Raw genomic sequence first — 20,028 nt, 5'->3', positions numbered from 1 at the left:
AGGCGACATACAAAAGAGCCGTGGCTTTCCACACCCTGACATGCAGATACCGGTTAGGAGGATTTTAAGCTGAAAACATCCTGTTTTAAACACAGTTTACCGTTTTAAAATGTTTGAAATGGTAATTTAAAGCATTCAGGGATTCTCTTTACAACTTCAACTAGCATATTTCACAATGAAATGACAATGACTATTTTCTCAGAAATGGAAGGTTTTTCACATTTTTCTGTTTCTGCTCAGACGACTTGTTCATAGTTTTGCTGTTGTGCGTCACATTTATGTCCCTTGTGAGCCAGTGTCTGTCCCACCAAAATGTCATCATGGCAACACGTAATGACAATAAAGCTTGGTTGTTAATTCACGTTCAGAGCTCTTCGTCACTCTTCTACTCCATTGTGAAGTCTGAGATATTTCTTCGTCCTCTCTCCATCTGTCAGTGAGCCTTAGACTTCTCATCTTTATAGCTCACAGAGCTCTGGAGCTTAGCAGCAGTATTATGGAGTCATCATTTGTCCCTGACGTTGTCCTGAAAAGGAGACTGGAGGAAACTATACTTGTTTGTGAAACATCTTCCACATCTCAGTGATGAAGATGTTCTCTCCAGCTTGGATATTTCTTCAATCAGTTTGGATCAGAGAAAACCTCCTGATCCTTCGTTTCTTTTCAGGTTCTTAACTCAGTGGAGCTCCACTTATTGATCTCTGCTGTCCAAGCCGGCCTCAAGGCTTCATAAATATCTCAGGCATGTGTGGTTGACAGCTTCGAGATTAAACAGGAACATCCTGGACTTCCTTTCCTCAGCCTCTGTGCCATAAAGCAGCCCACCCTGTCCCCAGGGCTATAGCAGAACACACACACTGCTATAACTTGACATTGTAACGTAAAGTTGGCTCTTTTTACTGGGATAGCTGGTCATCAGTAAAAATGTAGTTTCTAAAGGGTGATTGTTGTGCACTGATGTGAGAAGAACATTATGAAGTGCAGCAGTTGGAGAAAAAATGAAGCTGCAGTGTGTGGCTTTCTTCCTGTCACTGTTTCCTCACATGTTTATATTTTAGACCATATAATGTCTGGTCCATCCCTCATTACTGCTGGTTTTGCTTCTTCTGATCCAGACGTTCCTTAATAAAAAAGTGAAGTCCCTTCAGTTTCAGTCCAGTACGAGCAGTGACCAGAGTTTGGAGTGAATGTTCCTGTTACAGGAGCACTTTCACATCCAACCCCTGTTTTCCTCTAGAAACGTCGGTGTCTAATATGCTGCTTTATCCTATTAAATCTGATGGCATCAGCACAGTTGAGCTGCATGGAGAGATCCTAGCTTTATTCTCCAGTGAGTGTTTTGAAAATAATCTTTTAGGGCTTTAAGGTCTGGTAGTCCAAGATTTCACACTTTCTGAAGAGTTTTGAAGTGCTGCTGATTACACCTTTTTCTGGGTTCATTAGGACAACAAGCTCCATATTGACATGTTGAGACTGACCCGACCTAACCCGGTACCGACCGGTCCAAATGCAGTTGTCACATTGTGACAGCCATCTGCTGCTTGTTTTTCACCAACACACAAAAACAGAGAAATTCAAACACAGATTTATGCAACAGATGAAAAAACCGTGCATCAGAATAACGGGTCAGTTTGGAGCGGTTCTGAGAAACAAATACTTAGGTTATAAAGTAATAAAAAATATATAGCTTAAAAATGAAAAGATGTGTTAGTTGTGGATCGTAAAAATTAAGAAAATTTCAGAAACCCAATAGTGAAGGCTCTAATTATTTTATAAGCCTGTGTTTGACCAGCTCTCGCTCCTACACAATGATTAGAGGAGGTATTGCTGTGGCTAAAAATGGGGAAAAGCATCAGGGGAGCACTATCCACGAGTCTTTGTCAGTTCTGGATAGGGGTGGGTATTGCCAAAGAAGTCACGATTCGATTCAAATCATGATTCACATGCTGCAATCCGATTCTATCACGATGCATCACGATACTTGAATTATTGTGATGCATTGTGATATTTTCACTGAACACTGTTAGAAAAAAATACAGCCATTACCAGAGGCTGACTGGCTGAGTATGATCTGGATAGTGTCTTTAACTGATACATAACTGAAAGAAACTGAATTCATACATAGCTGTATTTATTGAAACGACTTTTGGAGGTATTGCCATGAAAACAAATATTACTGTTACTGGACACAAATATTACTATTACTGGAGTGGAAACATTGACAAAAAGTGCTTAGGATTTGTAAAACTTAAAATAACAAAATAAGGATATTCAGTGCCGTTTACATGGCCTCAGTGGTCCTTTAAACCAATTAAGTTTTATTCCACTTGTTTTTGGCTGATGTTTGCCAACCATTCATGCAATTTTAGTTATAGACCAGTTCATTGTTTTTATTTTGATCCGGGTTTTTCGCACATGCCTGCTTGACTGCTAGGCAAAAGGTGAACACAATGGCGGACGCAAACAAAGAAACTGAGTTCTCAACGTATTTTTGATAACGTATCACAAGATTGTTATAAGAGTAAGTTGATGGTTGATGGTATCAGATTGCCAGATCCACACAACAAAAGCTTAAAGGGACGGAGCGAGTCTGTGAAATGCTGGCAAGGGTTCCATACGGCGACATATACAGCAGTGACGTGCAGTCAGGGGAGGGAAGTGAGGCCAGGCCTCACTTGTCATCATGGAAAGAAAGAAAATATATAATGATGATAACATAATATAAATTGTGATTCACTCAGTCATTTGTAATAAAAGTTATTTTTTATCAAAATTCCTAATTTTTTTATCATATTCTCTTTAAAATTGCAGACTTTTTGCTATTTTTCACATAATTCCTTGGTGGCGCTTGATAGCGAAGCTGGTGAGGCCGCAGGGAGCTTGGCCTCCCCTGGGATTGCGCAATCCCATGTTAACTGCGCTTACTTCCATTCTGTAATGCATCTTCCTGTCTCTAGATCATAAATTCAATTGTTCAAACAGTTATGAACTGATTTTCCACAATTTAATATATGTGGATAGCTTATTGTGTTTCGGTCATCAAACTGTGAGCAGGTAACATGTTTTCGTGCTGCTAACCCTAACCCAGCAGAGAACTGGTTGTAGGTGAGGCCGGCAGTTCCTTGGCCTCTAGGCAGGGGGCGCTCAAGGGGCACCGCTCCTGATCCCAAAACTGTAGAGTAACAGCAAGTTATGGATGTTTTATTAGCGAGTTATACTAAACAAGTAAAGCACTAAAAAGACTCTAAACATTCAGCCGGAACAGGACTGATGAAGGAAGGCTTTCCTCCCTGGCAGTGAGCTCCACTGAGACTGAGAGACTTTTAAAACTGAAGAAATCCATCATAACTCATAAACTGTTACCAATCAAATGACAAATAATTTGGTTTTATTTTTTCATCAAATAATCAATATTTTTCCATGTCTCTTGGTGAATTGATTTGGCTCAATCAGTCTCCTTCAGCACTTTGCAATGAGTCTACTCTGTAGAGTTTATATATTAGTAAATCTGACTCTGATGATGTCAGTGCCTCATACATTGTACATGTACGTATATTATTATGAAACGAGCGTTTCATTGCCTTGTACCTGTACCTGTGTAATGACAATAAAGTTGAATCTAATCTAATCTAATCTTATGTCTTGACTTAAGTATATATCCTTATTTTTTATTTATATAATGAGAAGTAGAACAATGACCAGTGCAAAATTAAGTTGTATTTACCGGAGATGAAGCGTAGACTGCTAATTCTGTCGTGGTATGATGGCTGCCACAGTCCATTGGGATTATCTGCCTATGCTCTTTTCATTGAAATTATCCATTTCTTTCGTCTTTCTTCGTCCTTCGGTAAACGACAGAAACGTACATCCGACGGTTTGAAATGCGTCTGTGTGCAACCAGGAGCACAACAAGTCGTAGGCATTGTTTAGATTCTAAGATTAAACTAAAAGTACGCTCTAATTCACCCGTTTTGTCACGGTGGTAGGCAAGAGCAGTTCTGTTTTTGTCTATGTAGCGCTGACGTCACGCGTGAAATGGTCTATTCATTTTTTTAAATGAATTGCTCCACTTGTGAAAGGAAAATCTGTTGAGCTCTATTTGGCATTGAGACAGCAATTCTTATTGCCACATTGTCAGACAGGACACTGGGGGAGAAAAAAATAAATAAATAAAATAAATAATCGCTACTTTCTGTCAAGAATCAATTCAGTAGATCGCAAAAATTAGAATCGCGATGCATCGTCATGACGATTATTTTGCACACCCCTAGTTCTGGAGGCTCGCTCTGGTTGCTCTAGTGCGACCCCCCCAGAACTGACAAAGGCTCCTGGATTTATGGTTTTTATTATTCAATAAAAAAATATTTTTGATGATAACTTTTTAAACCTTTATTCAATCATTTGTTTTTGAATTTAAAGTTTTGTTTACCAGACCTGTTTTTTTTTGTTTCCAATCACTTTTTTTGAGTGAAACATTTTTGTGCTAAATGGATCCCTCTGTCAGAAAGCTTTGGTTGTGAATCTTTAACTTTTGACGCTGCCTGTTTGTGAGCGCTGAGAACAGGGACATCCTGGTGGGGCCTAAATGTTGGTTAGCGCTGACTGAAGCTACAGACCGAAGGTCACAGCGTCTCTGCTTCACTGAGTGGTCCTAACCAGGAGACAGCTGGTTACACAGTAAAGCCACTAATAAGAAGCTTAAGTGTCCATCTTTTTACTTTAAGGAATAATATCCTTGCATAAATCAGGAGGACATACTCTTTATTTTTTTCTGAGTTGGCGTAGCTTATGTTCACCTTCCACGGGGTGTGGTAGACTATATTGCCAGGCTCCAGCTTTCTGGTGTAGGTTGTGTTATTAATAAATCTTTTATTGCACATTATGTCGTCAGGAACTTTCTATATAACGTATAAACATTTAACCATGTAAAGTCATGTTTATTTGAGATGTTATCTATATTCTTAACTCAAAAGAGCAAAGTGATTTAATTATGTTTACATTGAGTCATTAATAACCGATTGCTAATCCCTGCAGAGTAACAATTTACTCAGCCACATTTATTGAGAATATATGCAGTTTAAAAAGTGGGCTGCTTGTAACTAAAATTGCTGATAATTGCCCTGTTTTTGTGAGCCATTAAATCTGTAGAAAGAGGAAGGAAAAGCATAAATGTATTCACAATGAAAAATACCAGAAAACTTAGGCATTCAAAGCTGAACTTGGATTGGTAAACTGGAATGGAGGAAGAGAAAACACTATACGGACAAGTTAAGGTTCACAAAAGGATTACAAAAGGCTTGTAAGAAATAAAATCTTTATAGACAATTTATAAAATCTAGAACATGTGAAATTGAACTGAAATTGTAAAGAATTACCCGCATCCAGTTGCGGTTCTTTACCCAGTAAAAGTGTTTTTCTTTATTTTAGACTTCTTTAGTATGAAATGACTCTTGAAACAGAAACTGTACTCTAACATATTTAATCTAACAAGCCAGAGGAATGCTACAGCTTCAGTACTGGACTCTCATACATAAAAACTATGCAGGGTGGCTAATAATTTAATTAATGGCGGCGGGTGTGGCAGTGCAGGCTGGAGGAGCTCCAAGCTGGTGGCCCTCATACAAAATCTAAGATTTTTCTGTATAAATGCACAGATGGGAGAGTGATCATAGAAGATGAACTTTTAAACGTCATTATCATTAAAATGAAAACTTTGACAGAAGATGAAATTATATTGTTAGTGTCAAGCAATTTCTCATCTGAGTGGATTAAAGAGTCCAAGCATCTACTGTTTGAAAACTGCATGACTTCTATACGCAGCATCAGGCAGAAAGGCCTTAATGGCGCAGATAACATTAAAGACTGCCTAAACGTGCTAAACGAATGTGGAGAAAGAACATCCCCAGGTTTGCTTCACCCTACCTGGATGAGCTGCCACCTGTCGGTTAGGCAGCATGGATGCTGCAGGCCTGAGAGCGGCTATGGAGACTCAAGCAAGCGTGGATGAAAACCTCGGTTCCAGTTCAGCGGCTATGGATCGACAGTTGGCAGCTATTAAGTGTCTGCGGTTCACCTGAACAAATGGGCGGAGCGGCTGCACCTGCAGAGGTGGAAACACCAGCGGCTCCGGCATCAGAGCCACCGGGAGACAGTGAGGACGCGCGTCTCCAGTCCCAAGCATGGAGCTCCGTTGTAAAGAAAGCGTCTCGAAAGAGGCCTACAAACGCGATGGTGGAGGAGTGGACACATGCCCCATGAGGGAGCAGCGGAGAAACATTGGACTAATTGGTACAGGAGCCGAGGACAACGCCCCAGTGATCAGAACCAAACAGCCACTGGGTTCTCTCCCACCCTGACCACACAAGGAAGTGTCGGGAAAGGCCTGTCCTTTTCTGGAGGAGCGCAGATACGCCACAGATACCTCTGTCAGGAGAGGCTGATCAAACCACAATTAAATCTCTTATCATTTCTGGATTAATACATTTTCAAGTGTTGCTGTTTTTTGCCAAGGGGAAATAATTGGACATAACAATGCAGCCAGTGCAAAAACTCCACTTCTGACAATCATTATTACACAGGTTATTTGATGTTTAATAAATAACTTTATTTAGATATTCATCATAAAGAAAGTGGAATGAGGTTAAATTGGCGTAACTAATTCAGAACAACATTTGATATGTGTTTCAACTCATTTACAATGCAAATCCTGAGTTAAACAAACTTAATTTTAAAGAATGATTTGCTCAGTAAACTTTAGGAACGCTTTATTTTATTAATGCGATTATTCCTCCGGGACGCTAGGGGTTGCTGTAGCGATCAGTTGATGAAATCGGTTAATCCCATTATACAAAAACACCATTAGATCGACATTAATGTTCCATATTAATGCGTTAATAACGCGCATAGCACTATCGAACGATGGTGGCTGTTGGAGCAGGCGGCTCTGGATCGTAGTCGGGTCTCCGCCATGTGAAACTCAGCGCTGCAGCAAACCCAGCCTGGGTGTCAGAGTTGTTTGAATGTTAGTGTTGAGGTGGGTTTAATAAAAATGTTCTTTCCTCGTGGGGGTCGGGTAGCTTCGAGGGCTCCATGTCCGACTCCTTGTCCCGGTCGTGTTTCATGGCAGCTCTCGATCTGGTTCTATCCAGGGAACAGGGGTCTGCATGGTTCGTGCAGGCTGGCTAACTCCTAACCCCAGACACCCGCCCACCCTCTGGACCCGGGAGGTCCGGAGGGTGGGTTCAGGGGTAGTGGTGTTGGCCTCAGTCTGCAGTTGGCTGTTGCTGACCCTGCTGCCTGTCTCTGGCCCCCTGGCCTATGGTGGTGCAGCTGGAGGAGCCTCCCTCTCCAGGTGAGTTTTCGGAGAACGGATGTGCCTATTGGAGTCAGCGGGGGAGCTGGCTTCCTGCTAGGGCATGTTGCTCCCCAGTTATTCTTCCCCATCCCCAGACTCCTCCCTCTGCCTGCTCCATCATGCTGCCACACAGGAGGGGTGCACTGGCACCATCTATTTTCCAGAGAGGGGGTGGACTGTGCTGGGCCCTCCCCCCATTTTGGCCTTCTCAGTTTTAAACGGATTTTAGATCAATATGCAACAACACAACATTTGAGCGGGTGGAGGCAGATCATCCTCTATTACCATCTACCATAGAAAGTACTCCTGGGTCAATGTGAGCTTCTGTGCTTTCTGTGTATCTGCTCTGTCTTCTCTAACATAGAAAGTACTCCTGGGTCAATGTGAGCTTCTGTGCTTTCTGTGTCTCTGCTCTGTCTTCTCTAACATAGAAAGTACTCCTGGGTCAATGTGAGCTTCTGTGCTTTCTGTGTCTCTGCTCTGTCTTCTCTAACATAGAAAGTACTCCTGGGTCAATGTGAGCTTCTGAGCTTTCTGTGTCTCTGCTCTGTCTTCTCTAACATAGAAAGTACTCCTGGGTCAATGTGAGCTTCTGAGCTTTCTGTGTCTCTGCTCTGTCTTCTCTACCATAGAAAGTACTCCTGGGTCAGTGTGAGCTTCTGAGCTTTCTGTGTCTCTGCTCTGTCTTCTCTAACATAGAAAGTACTCCTGGGTCAATGTGAGCTTCTGAGCTTTCTGTGTCTCTGCTCTGTTTTCTCTAACATAGAAAGTACTCCTGGGTCAATGTGAGCTTCTGAGCTTTCTGTGTCTCTGCTCTGTCTTCTCTAAGCCCCAGTGGGTGGAGGCAGATGAGCGTTCACACTGAGCCTGGTTCTGGTTCTGCTGGAGGTTCTCCTCCCTGTTAAAGGGGAGTTTTCCTCTCCACTGTCGCTTCATGCATGCTCAGTATGAGGGATTGCTGCAAAGCCATCAACAATGCAGACGACTGTCCACTGTGGCTCTACGCTCTTTCAGGAGGAGTGAATGCTGCTTGGAGAGACTTGATGCAACCTGCTGGCTTTCCTTAGAGCTATAACATAGGGGCGACGTGGCACAGAGGTTAGGGAGTTCGTCTTGCAATTGGTGGGTTGCCGGTTCGATCCCCTGCACTGACTGTCTCTGTCGTTGTGTCCTTGGGCAAGACACTTCACCCGCATTGCCTGCTGGCGGTGGTCAGAGGGCCCTGTGGCGCTGGTGTATGGCAGCCTCGCCTCTGTCAGTCTGCCCCAGGGCAGCTGTGGCTACTAACATAGCTCACCACCGTCAGGGTGTGAATGTGTGAATGACTGAACTGTAGTGTAAAGCGCTTTGGAGGTCGTCAAGACTAGTTAAAGCGCGATACAAGTACAAGCCATTTACCATTTGTACTTCTCAAATAGTTGGGTGCACTCCATGGTGTTAGTGTAGAGTTGTTTTTTGGTGGGTTTTTTGCATATACATACCACAGAGCAGTAAATATGAAGTGGGACGAACAAACATTCGAGAGACACCATGGAAACATATTTAACAGGGATGAAAAAGGTGGCGAGAGGCAGCAATAATGAGACAAACGACAGCCTCCTGAAGCTTAAGACGAGGAAATATGTGCATGTAGCATACAAAGTGCATGTAGCGCTCAGCTTCACTGTGACTGTGGTGGGAAATGAGGATAGACGGTGTTTACCGAATAAAGGCAACGTTCATCCCACTTTGTGAACCAAAGTAAACCAGCGAACACTTTTGGCATCATATAAGGTGGTGAACAAAATTGCTCTGTGCAAAAACCCTATGAACTAGCAGAGTAGTCCATACTGACTGCAGCATTAGACATGGTTTCTGTCTTGCTAGATGATGCAGAAATAAAAACTATCCCTGTCCAATGATGCTGTCACTCCACGTGTAAATGACACTGCTAACCATCTTCAGTCACAGCTGGTAGAGAAACTCAGACAAACGTTTTGCCTACAGTTCCATAACTGACAGCAACAAAGACTTTATTGCTAATGTATGTTGTGATATGGCAAACTCCATGTGAGGATTTTCTTTGTTGTAAATATGTCAAAAACTAATTGAGAAGCACTGCTTTAGAGTGACCATTTTTTGACCAGCCTGACTGGAAGATTTGATAAAATTTAGTTCACAGAGAGCCTTGAAATGGCACTTGTGAATTGGTGCTGTATAAATAAAATCCCATTGAATTAAAACAGGAATATTCACAGTTTCCATCTAATGGATGTTGTTTCTATCATATTGAGGTCACTTACACTGTAGTATGAGGCTAAATGTGATTCTATTTCCTTGTACAGGTAAACTATAAAAGCTCAAAATCGTGAAAAACTCTGGGTTTGGTGCTTCTTGGGTTAAAGAAAATGCATCACAAGTTTTTGGTGTGTACCTGAGGCCCCAGATTTACCTGAAGAAGTGACAGTATATCATGTATCCTGATAAATTCCACAACTGTAGTGTGATTTTCCTGAATCGTTGCATCTCAACCTTCTCTTCATGTTTGAAGACATTGGCAACTCGATCACTGTTCAGTGAACAGCAGCCACAAAACGCAGGAGACAATCCGTTCTCTCTTCACCTGTCAGTCCACAATGGTGGAGTGACATACAGAGCGCTACAGAACCGCAGCGCTACAGAACCGCAGCGCTACAGAACCACAGCGCTACAGAACCGCAGCGCTACAGAACCGCAGCGCTACAGAACCACAGCGCTCCTGTCCATCTGTCCTTCTGCGTCCCTTTCTTTCCTACTGCAGCATCTCTTTCTGGACCGCCCTCTTTGCCTGCGCTCTACAGCTACTCTCTCTTCTGTGACAGAACCTGACTAGTGGGCTTCCTCCTTACTAGCTTATTGTGTGCTGTAATGTTAACGGCATTGTTATATCTTTATTTGTAAGCTGCTTTGGATAGAAGTGTCAGAACTTTGTTGGTGGGACTGAACCATCAGCAAGAAAATCTTTAAATTCTTAAACAATATTGACTTGTTGGAGTTTGTCCATATAAGTTCAGTCCATTTACCATTTACCATTTGTTGGAGTTTGCAGAATCAGCAGCACTTATCTTAGTTTGAAGATTTTGAAATATTTATTTTTCACTTAGAAAATGTCTGTTATCTTTCTGCAGGTGCAGGAAAGCTCAGTCCTTAGAAGATTCCCCATGGACCAGTACCAGAACTCTTTCCACCTTCTCTGGATTCTGGAGAGACTCTTGCAGGACGCAGAGGTACCTTGGTGGAGGGCAGATGTGGAGTCAGAGAAGATGATCTTCCTGCATCACCTGGAGCATCGCCTCTTTTTCTTATCCGAGGAATTTCCTCTGTTTTCCATCTACATGTGGAGGATCGGAAACCTGCTTACAACAACCAAATAACATGTTTGACAGGGAATAAGGGAGTTTGTTGGAAAACTGACTGAATTTAATTCTACATTTGGTTTAAACTGTCTCAGAAGATGAATAAATATTGGACCTGGAAACAGGTTAAAATGGGTCTAAAATGAACTAAAAAACAATTTGTTTTCCCACATAGTTCAAAATCTTTGAACATAACTTGTTTTTATTCTACTAGGAAATTTAAATATCTGGGATTTTGCTGGATTTCTGTTTACTCAACAGATTTATGAAGGTTCTTGACTGATTTCAAAAATTGATTTGTGACTCAATTTTCAGAGCCAAACAAAGGCGAAGAGATCCTTATGTTCAAATTATCACCTGAACAACATCTAAAATTAAAGGTTTTAGAATTTCGACCCCAGATTTCGCCTCGGGTCGGTTGGCTGACCTGTGACGATACGTGAAAATTGCGTGCTTCATATTGTCTCAGTGCTGCCTTCACCTCCGCAGCAGCGGCGCCGACAGTTTCTGGTAAAGATGCTGACGTTGCTTAGCAACCACACATTTGCATTGTTTGCACTTGGATCCAACTGGTTGGCATGGCAACCAGAAGAACAACAAGAAGATCTGATTTTTCTGCTGGAGAAATTAAACAATGATTCATCATTGAGAGTTTTTATTATTCACCCTAAAAGTGTTGTAAAGAGGTATGAATTTTTGATAAAAGGTATTTCTTAAATTATATGTTTTAAACAAGATACATTTTATGGCAATAAACATAACAGGTGATCACAGCATGTAAAGACTGAGACGTCTGCCCATCTGAACAGGTCCAGGAGGGGAACACACTCTCCTCATGCCTCCCAGATACCAACGTGTTCTCAAAGCCTGAACAGATGCTGTTCAGGCCTTTCCTGCAGGAAATTCTGCAGGGGTGGTTTAGTTAGAACACCTTTATATGAAATGGACTGAATGTATATAGAGTTTTAAAGGAGACATATTTAGAAATATGCCTTGTAGTTTCATTTAGTTCTCTATATAAAGTAGGACTGCAATGTTTTGGTCTGAATTCCTCCTTAATTTACCCGATGTTCCCCTTTTTACTCCTGTTCTGAGGTGCGTCTGAGAACAACTTGTTTTGGCGTTTTGCTGGTGAAGATTCTCAGTCATCAGGTCATGGTCATTCCAAAAAAAGGTAAAAAACAAAACAACTGGACTTGTTTTCCGTAGTTGAAGACGTTTCGCTTCCTCTCCAGGAAGCTTTCTCAATTCAAAAGGTCGAGTAAAATGATGAGTACCAAGCTTTATACTACTGCCTAACAAAGGCCTGTAATGGCTTAGATAACATGCAGATTAAACAGAAACAGGTCCGTTAACAGGTCGTTAAAGGAACGATGTTTTGATCACCCGTATGAGGGTGAGAACTGAGGTGATGATTGGCTGGGATTAATTCTATAGCTGTGTTGTAAGTTTTTGACAGATGTAACCTAAGGCCTCCTCCTCTGTTTAAGGTTTTTTTTTCTCTTAACGTAGATGGCTTCCTTCATGCCCGTTTTGGCGTTTTGTCTCACAGAAACCTGGCTACAAGAGGACTACATTAGTATAAATGAGTCAACTCCCTCCAATTATTTCAATTGCCACATTCCCAGATCTACGGGAAGAGGAGGAGGAGTAGCAACCATCTTTCAGTCTGATTTATTAATTAGTCCCAGGCCAATTAATAACTACAGTTCTGTTGAATACTTAACTGTTCTGCAATCTAGCCATGAGGAAAAATCAGACTGAGTTGTAACCAAAGAAATTTGAGACTTTTACAGGCACCAAGGAAATCCCCCCCCCCCCCCCCCCTCAGCAGGGTGCCGTTGCTATGACAGGGTGCCTGACTTTCTCTTTTTGCCTGTGGACCCTCGAGGAGAGAGTCCATGCTGGGGAGACAAGCCACCCATGTGGGCCGCATGGCGCTCAGACACTCACAAGCATCTGCAAGGTCGACCAAGCAGAGTAAAGTCTGCTTTCTGTCAAACTGACATCATAATCAAAGTTCAAAGTCAAAATCAAAGTCAGGTTTGGCAGAGAAATAAACAGGGAAAGTTAAATAGTTTATTTAGAATGCTTTTTCACTTATCCCATGCAGTCGTACACCCATCTGGAATAATCCTGACATCCTACAAAAGTATAATATCATAAACTTTCCATGCTGGAGGAATAAAGCTATTGAATACCTGGAACATGTATTTGGAGGAACTGAGTTTATCACATTTGATAGATTAAATATTCTATATGGTGTTAATAAAAAATTATTTAGAATATCAACAAAGTAAATCTATAATAAAAAATAAATTTAAGCATCTTAAAGGTGGTCTGTGATAGACTGGCAACCTGTCCAGGTTAAACCCCGCCTCTTGTCCATTGACAGCTGCAGATAGCCACCAGCACCCCTCACCACCCCAGCAGGGATAAGCGTGTCAGAAAATTAATGGATGGATATTAAAGGTGGTTTACAAATTCCAATAAATATATTAGAGTTCCTGGATCTAAACCCTACCCCAAAACTACCATCTAAATTGTACAGGACACTGTCTAAACTAGATTATTTAATATCTCTTCTTTTGGTACAGGCCATGGGCAAAAATTAGATTGAATTTAGAATAACCTGAGGAGAAATCAAAGTGGGTTGTAAGCAAAGGAATTTCACACATCCACGCAGAAACAGCCTCTCACAGCAGGGTGCCTGCTATGAGGCCAGGCTGCACTTTACTTATTTTATTATTCTTGCTGGTGGACTCTCAAGGAGAGGGTCCGCCCTGGGGGACCAGCCAGCCATGCGGGCCGCATCATTCTGTACATTATTTCATCAAATAATGTTTTGTTTAACTCAAAATTTGCATTGTGAATGGGTTGAAACCAAATGTTATGAATTGAGATAATTTAACCTCAATTCACATTCTTTAAGAATAGAATAGAATTCAACTTTATTGTCATTGCACTGTAACAAGTACAAAGCAACAAAATGTTCTCTGCTTTTAACCCATCACCCTGGGGGAGCAGTGGGCTGCCATGTGTGGCGCCCGGGGAGCAATCTGGGGTTAGGGTCTTGCTCAGGGACCCAGAGTGCAGGCAGTGGGGATCGAACCTTTGGTTCTTTAACTGAGATCTGCAGTGAACCAGGATCAGTATTCTGGTGATGATGATGATCAACCACTTCATTTTGTCTTTTGTTTCTTTTGTGTGTACATAGTTCCTTAGCTTAGTAGTGTTAGTTAAGTTTCACTAGAGAGGATTTGTTGACTGAAATATAAATTTAATTCCTATTATGAAATGGGAAGAGGATTTATCAGTCAGCTTTGAACAAAACATCTAGGCTAAGATATGTCTAAGAACTTTAATAATGACTAGACACCCAAATTTACAACTAATACAATACAAAATCCTTCACAGAGTACATTATAGAGGTCAAAGATTGGCCCCCCGTGGCTTGGTCGGGGCCCCCGCAGCGGGCGGGGCGCCCCTGGGGCCTCGGGTCCCTGGGGCCCATGGCCGGATCCGCTCTGCCGTCGCTGCCTCGTCCTCGCAGCTCCCCAGGGCTTCGGCATTATGGCTGGTGGCGGTTTCCCTTGGGTGAGGGAGGCAGATTTCCTGTGTTGGCCCCTCTGGGGTCCCTTTGAGCATCTGGGTTCTGGTTCCCCTGGCGTCTGCCTCGGTGCTCTGGTGAATGAAGGGAAGCTAAAACAGGAGAAATATGATCTCTCTTGTTGATTTTCATCAGAACTCTTGCTGCAGCATTTTGGATCAGCTGAAGGCTTTGAACTGCATTTTGTGGACTTCCTGATAGTAAAGAATTACAATAGTCCAGCCTTGAAGTAACAAATGCATGGACTAGTTTTTCAGCATCACTCCTGGACAGAATGTTTCTAATTTTGGCGATATTCCGGAGGTGAAAAAAGGAAACTCTGGAAACCTGTTTAATATGGGATTTAAATGACATGTCTTGGTCAAAAATAACACCAAGATTTTTACTTTAAAGAATACTTCTTTTCATCCCTGTTAAGCTGAGTTTCAACAATTAAACACCTTCTTAACAACGACCAGCCGCTTTGATGTTTTCCAGTCAGGTTTCCTCACCACAGTACAGAGACCGCCCTGATCAAGGTGTTTAATTTGATCACTCCATCCTGGTAGAACATCTGGAGAACTGGGTCGGCCTCTCTGCTCCAGCTCTCCACTGGTTTAAATCGTACTTAAAGGACTTTTAATGTCAGCAGGTAACTTTACATCAGAGATGACATAAATCACATGTGGGGTTCTCCAAGGTTCCATCCTGGGTTCCTCCTGTTCTAGATCTACATGCTCCTCTAGCTCAGATCATAAACATCATCAGCTACCATCACTATGCAGACGACACACAGCTCTACATCACCATGTCACCAGGTGACTATGAACCAGTTCAGCCTCTGAGGAAATAGAAGAAATCAATGCAGGAGGAGACAAAATGTTCTTTAACTGAATAAAAACAAGACTAAGAACGTAGAGAACATGGACCCGGTTCTGAAGTCCTCACTAAGACTAAGAACGTAGAGAACATGGACCCGGTTCTGAAGTCCTCACTAAGACTAAGAACGTAGAGAACATGGACCCGGTTCTGAAGTCCTTCCACTAAGACTAAGAACGTAGAGAACATGGACCCGGTTCTGAAGTCCTCACTAAGACTAAGAACGTAGAGAACATGGACCCGGTTCTGAAGTCCTCACTAAGACTAAGAACGTAGAGAACATGGACCCGGTTCTGAAGTCCTTCCACTAAGACTAAGAACGTAGAGAACATGGACCCGGTTCTGAAGTCCTTCCACTAAGACTAAGAACGTAGAGAACATGGACCCGGTTCTGAAGTCCTTCCACTAAGACTAAGAACGTAGAGAACATGGACCCGGTTCTGAAGTCCTCACTGAGACTAAGAACGTAGAGAACATGGACCCGGTTCTGAAGTCCTTCCACTAAGACTAAGAACGTAGAGAACATGGACCCGGTTCTGAATTAGCACCTAAATCCATCACAGACTTGTTATCAGGGCATCAACCCTCCAGACCAATCAGGTCTTCTGACTCCAGCCTGCTCTGCAGAACCAGAACCAGAACCAGAACCAGACATGGAGAAGCAGCATTTAGTTCCTATGCTCCACTGATCTGGAACAAACTCCCAGAAAACTGTAAAAGTGCTGAAAACCTGAGTTCCTTTAGATCCAGATTAAAACGCATTTCAATTCAATTTTATTTATATAGCGCCAATTAATGAAACGTCATCTCAAGGAACTTTACAAAGTCACATCAATCATATTTTACAGATTGGTCAATAATTTCCTATATAAGGGAACCAGTTGATTGCATCAAGTCTCTCCAAGCAGCATTCACTCCTGGAGAACCGTAGAGCCACAGGGAGAGTCGTCTGCATTGTTGATGGCTTTGCAGCAATCCCTCATACTGAGCATGCATGAAGCGACAGTGGAGAGGAAAACTCCCCTTTAACAGGGAGGAGAACCTCCAGCAGAACCAGAACCAGGCTCAGTGTGAACGCTCATCTGCCTCGACCCACTGGGGCTTAGAGAAGACAGAGCAGAGACACAGAAAGCTCAGAAGCTCACATTGACCCAGGAGTACTTTCTATGTTAGAGAAGACAGAGCAGAGACACAGAAAGCTCAGAAGCTCACATTGACCCAGGAGTACTTTCTATGTTAGAGAAGACAGAGCAGAGACACAGAAAGCTCAGAAGCTCACATTGACCCAGGAGTACTTTCTATGTTAGAGAAGACAGAGCAGAGACACAGAAAGCACAGAAGCTCACATTGACCCAGGAGTACTTTCTATGTTAGAGAAGACAGAGCAGAGACACAGAAAGCTCAGAAGCTCACATTGACCCAGGAGTACTTTCTATGTTAGAGAAGACAGAGCAGAGACACAGAAAGCACAGAAGCTCACATTGACCCAGGAGTACTTTCTATGTTAGAGAAGACAGAGCAGAGACACAGAAAGCACAGAAGCTCACATTGACCCAGGAGTACTTTCTATGTTAGATGGTAATAGAGGATGATCTGCCTCCCCTGATGATGTCACAGCTAACAGAACACCAGACCAGGTGTACCTTCTATGAAGAAAAGAGAGAGAGAGCAAAAAGTTAAAAACTGAAATAACAACAGTCATTTTAATGCAATGCAAAACTGGAGAGCAGTAGGAGAACTCAGCAGAGTGAGAGAAATAGACCCTGATGTCCTCCAGCAGCCTAAGCCTATAGCAGCATAACTATAGAGGTAGCTCAGGGTAACATTTGTTTAGGATTATCTTTGATTGTTCTAGTTAAACTGTTTTACTGAACCATCATTAGTTTAAGTTTGTAGTCCAACTGTTTTTTTATATTTGCTTTTAGTTTCCATTTCCCCGTGTTTTATTTTGTTTACATTTTTCCACATTTTATTCCAACTTGCTTTTATTCTCTTTTTATTTTTGTCAGGGTTTAGTTTTGCCTGCCTCACCCTGAACAGTTTCTGGCACCTTCCTCCTTCCATACAACCCAGCTTCCACTCCACACCTGATCACTTCCACCTGCCATCATTAATTAAGGAAACTCAGTCCACCTGCAAGCCCTACTATAAAGACTCTCTCCAGTCTGCTCATCCCCGCTGGAACGTCTCTCAACTCCGCTCACCTGCTGCTCCAGCCTTTGCCTCACGTCCCTCGCCGCCTTCCTCGCTGTTTCCCTTGCCTCAAGCCTGCTGCACTCACCCTCCTCGTGCCCGCCTGCTGTTCTCCAGCACCAAGAACTCTCCCTGCTGGCCTTCCTGGGGACTTGTGCGCTCCCCATTCAGCCCAGTGGGTTACCTGGCTCCATGCGCTCACCTGGCTCTCTGTGCAGCACCCACGCTCCTCCAGCTCCTTCCGCTCCCACCGCCATCATCCACCTGCTCCAGACCCGTTCACCTCTCTGGTTCACCTCATCCACTATTCATCACTTTTAAACTGCTGAAGAGGAAACTCTGTGTGTGGCTGAATTTGGGTTTAGCAGAACAGTTCTTGACAATTTTCCTATGTTTTAATCATGTAAAGCACTTTGCATTGTCTTTGTACTGAAATGTGCTATACAGATAAATTTGCCTTGCCTAAGAAAATGTGCTACAGCTTCCTTTATTGAATATCAAAGCATCTGCTTTTAAATATTATCAGATCTTTATAGGACTAGGATGGAAAGCAAAACGAAGTACATGTTGCTATTTGATGCATTTATAGCTGTGATTAAAAAAAAGTTGGTGGCAGGTCTTTCTAAATATCACCCTGTCTCACCCACAAACCAAGTGGCACCATCAGGACCAACTCTCTTGTCTCAGCTGGTTATTCTGTGTAGGCACCAATGATTTGAGTATAAATACATAGGTTGCCTCTGACATCTTGAATGACCAGCAGCCGATGTTTAGCAGAACCGATTACCATCGCCCCCGCCTGTGGTGGGCTTCTGGCATCTCCTGATCTTTCATATCCTGTTGAGAGTAAAGCAGGGAGCGAGCACAGATTGGAGAACAGAACTGGGCCACTTAGTACGTGAGCTGCTGTTTAATGTGTCTTGGTGGAGTAGGAAAACTGTTTCATCATCATAAGTGGGACTGACAGCTGTAATCATGCTGCTTTTTGTCATCAGAGATCTTTACTCAGCTTCTTATATATAGATTCCTTTTTTTAACCAGGTGAAAAACTCAATGAGATCAAAACCTCTTTTCCAAGACTGACCTGGCCAAGATGGCAGCTCAAATACACATTTGAATACGTCACACACAGTGAAATTATCAGTTTACAAAGTGCAGTCACAACATCCAATCATGCTTTGTACTCTGTCATTTATAAAAGATTTAAAGTCCGCCAGAGATAGGAGTTCTGATTACAAGAGACTCTTTCCAACTGTATCACAAAAATAGCCAAAATAAATCCTCTAAAGCTTCTTAAACAGTAATTATCTTCTTCTGTGCCATTACTATATTTGATGATCACGAGAGAGAAAAACAGCACACTGCACAGTGGTGCAGTGGGTAGCGCTGTTGCCTTGCAGCAAGAAGGTCCTGGGTTCGAGTACACCCCTGGGTCTTTCTGCATGGAGTTTGCATGTTCTCCCTGTGCATGCGTGGGTTCTCTCCGGGTACTCCGGCTTCCTCCCACAGTCCAAAAACATGACTGTTAGGTTGATTGGCTTCTCCAAATTGTCCTTAGGTGTGAGTGTGTGCGTGAAAGGTTGTTTGTCTCTCTGTGTTGCCCTGCGACAGACTGGCGACCTGTCCAGGTGAACCCCGCCTCTTGCCCATTTGACAGCTGGAGATAGGCACCAGCAACCCCCGCGACCCCATGAGGGATAAAGCGGTTTGGAAAATGGATGGATGGATGGAGAGAGAAAAAAACAACAAAAAGATTCTTGAACAAACGGAGCAATCTGCGCTTGCAGCCGTGCGTAAACCAATGCAACCGTATCTAAATATGTTACGCACGGAAACTATGTCACCGCAAATGGTCAGAGAATGACCTTAGACCGCTTGTTGGAAAGGTAAGAGCCTCTAGTTTCCAACGACACCAATTTAATTCAATTTTATTTATATAGCGCCAATTCATGAAACATGTCATCTCGAGGCACTTTACAAAGTCAAAATCAATCATATTATACAGATTGGTCAAAAATTTCCTATATAAGGGATAGGGATGGGAATCGAAAACCGGTTCCTGTTCAGAACCGGTTCCGTGTGTTCCAATTCCATGGCTCCGTTTGGCAGCTCGCGTAACGATTCTCCTTACGATTCCGTCGTGCAGCTCTGAACAGCACAACGGTAGCAGGTTACACAAGTTACGTCACGTTTTTTATGCAAGTTACGCACACGGCATTCAGTAAGACGTTTGACACATCATTGTGATTTGTATGCAAAAGCTGATTGGCCTCCTTTAAGTGTTCGGAGAAACAATCATTTGATGATCCTGATCTATAAATCTCTACTTGGACTAATACCAACTTACTTAAGCTCTCTTTTGCATAGATCTAGTAGTTCACATGCTTTACGCTCAAATGACTTTATCCTTCTACATGTTCCTCGTGTTCGAACTGATAAAGGAAAGAAAGCATTCAGTGTGTCGGCTCCTATAGCGTGGAATCAGCTCCAGTCTGAGCTCAAGATGTCAGAAACTATTTCATTGGACTTATTTCAAGCGGTTCTTAAAGATAGACAACAAGCTTGTATGAAACAGTGTCACTGCTTTTAAATTGTTTTTATTGTTTTATATTTGTGCATATGTATTAATTGGTTTTATT

The 20,028-nt window shown here is 42.5% G+C and overlaps 1 protein-coding gene across 1 annotated transcript in view; it reads left to right on the top strand.

The window, feature by feature from the left end:
• Positions 1–11,715, top strand: part of LOC105921809 (meiosis-specific, MEI4 homolog (S. cerevisiae)) — a 60,792-nt gene extending 49,077 nt beyond the window's left edge. Inside the window, exon 5 of the mRNA XM_021313608.2 lies at positions 10,501–11,715. Within this exon, the coding sequence (XP_021169283.2) occupies positions 10,501–10,746 (246 nt within the window). The 3' untranslated portion in view covers positions 10,747–11,715. The remainder of the gene's footprint in view (positions 1–10,500) is intronic.
• Positions 11,716–20,028: the final 8,313 nt, after the last annotated feature.

The sequence above is a fragment of the Fundulus heteroclitus genome, unplaced genomic scaffold (genome assembly GCF_011125445.2).
Source record: "Fundulus heteroclitus isolate FHET01 unplaced genomic scaffold, MU-UCD_Fhet_4.1 scaffold_36, whole genome shotgun sequence".
In the NCBI taxonomy this organism is placed as follows: Eukaryota; Metazoa; Chordata; class Actinopteri; order Cyprinodontiformes; family Fundulidae; genus Fundulus; species Fundulus heteroclitus.
Note: the sequence above shows the minus strand (reverse complement) of the source record. Positions and strands in the feature narration are given on the sequence as shown.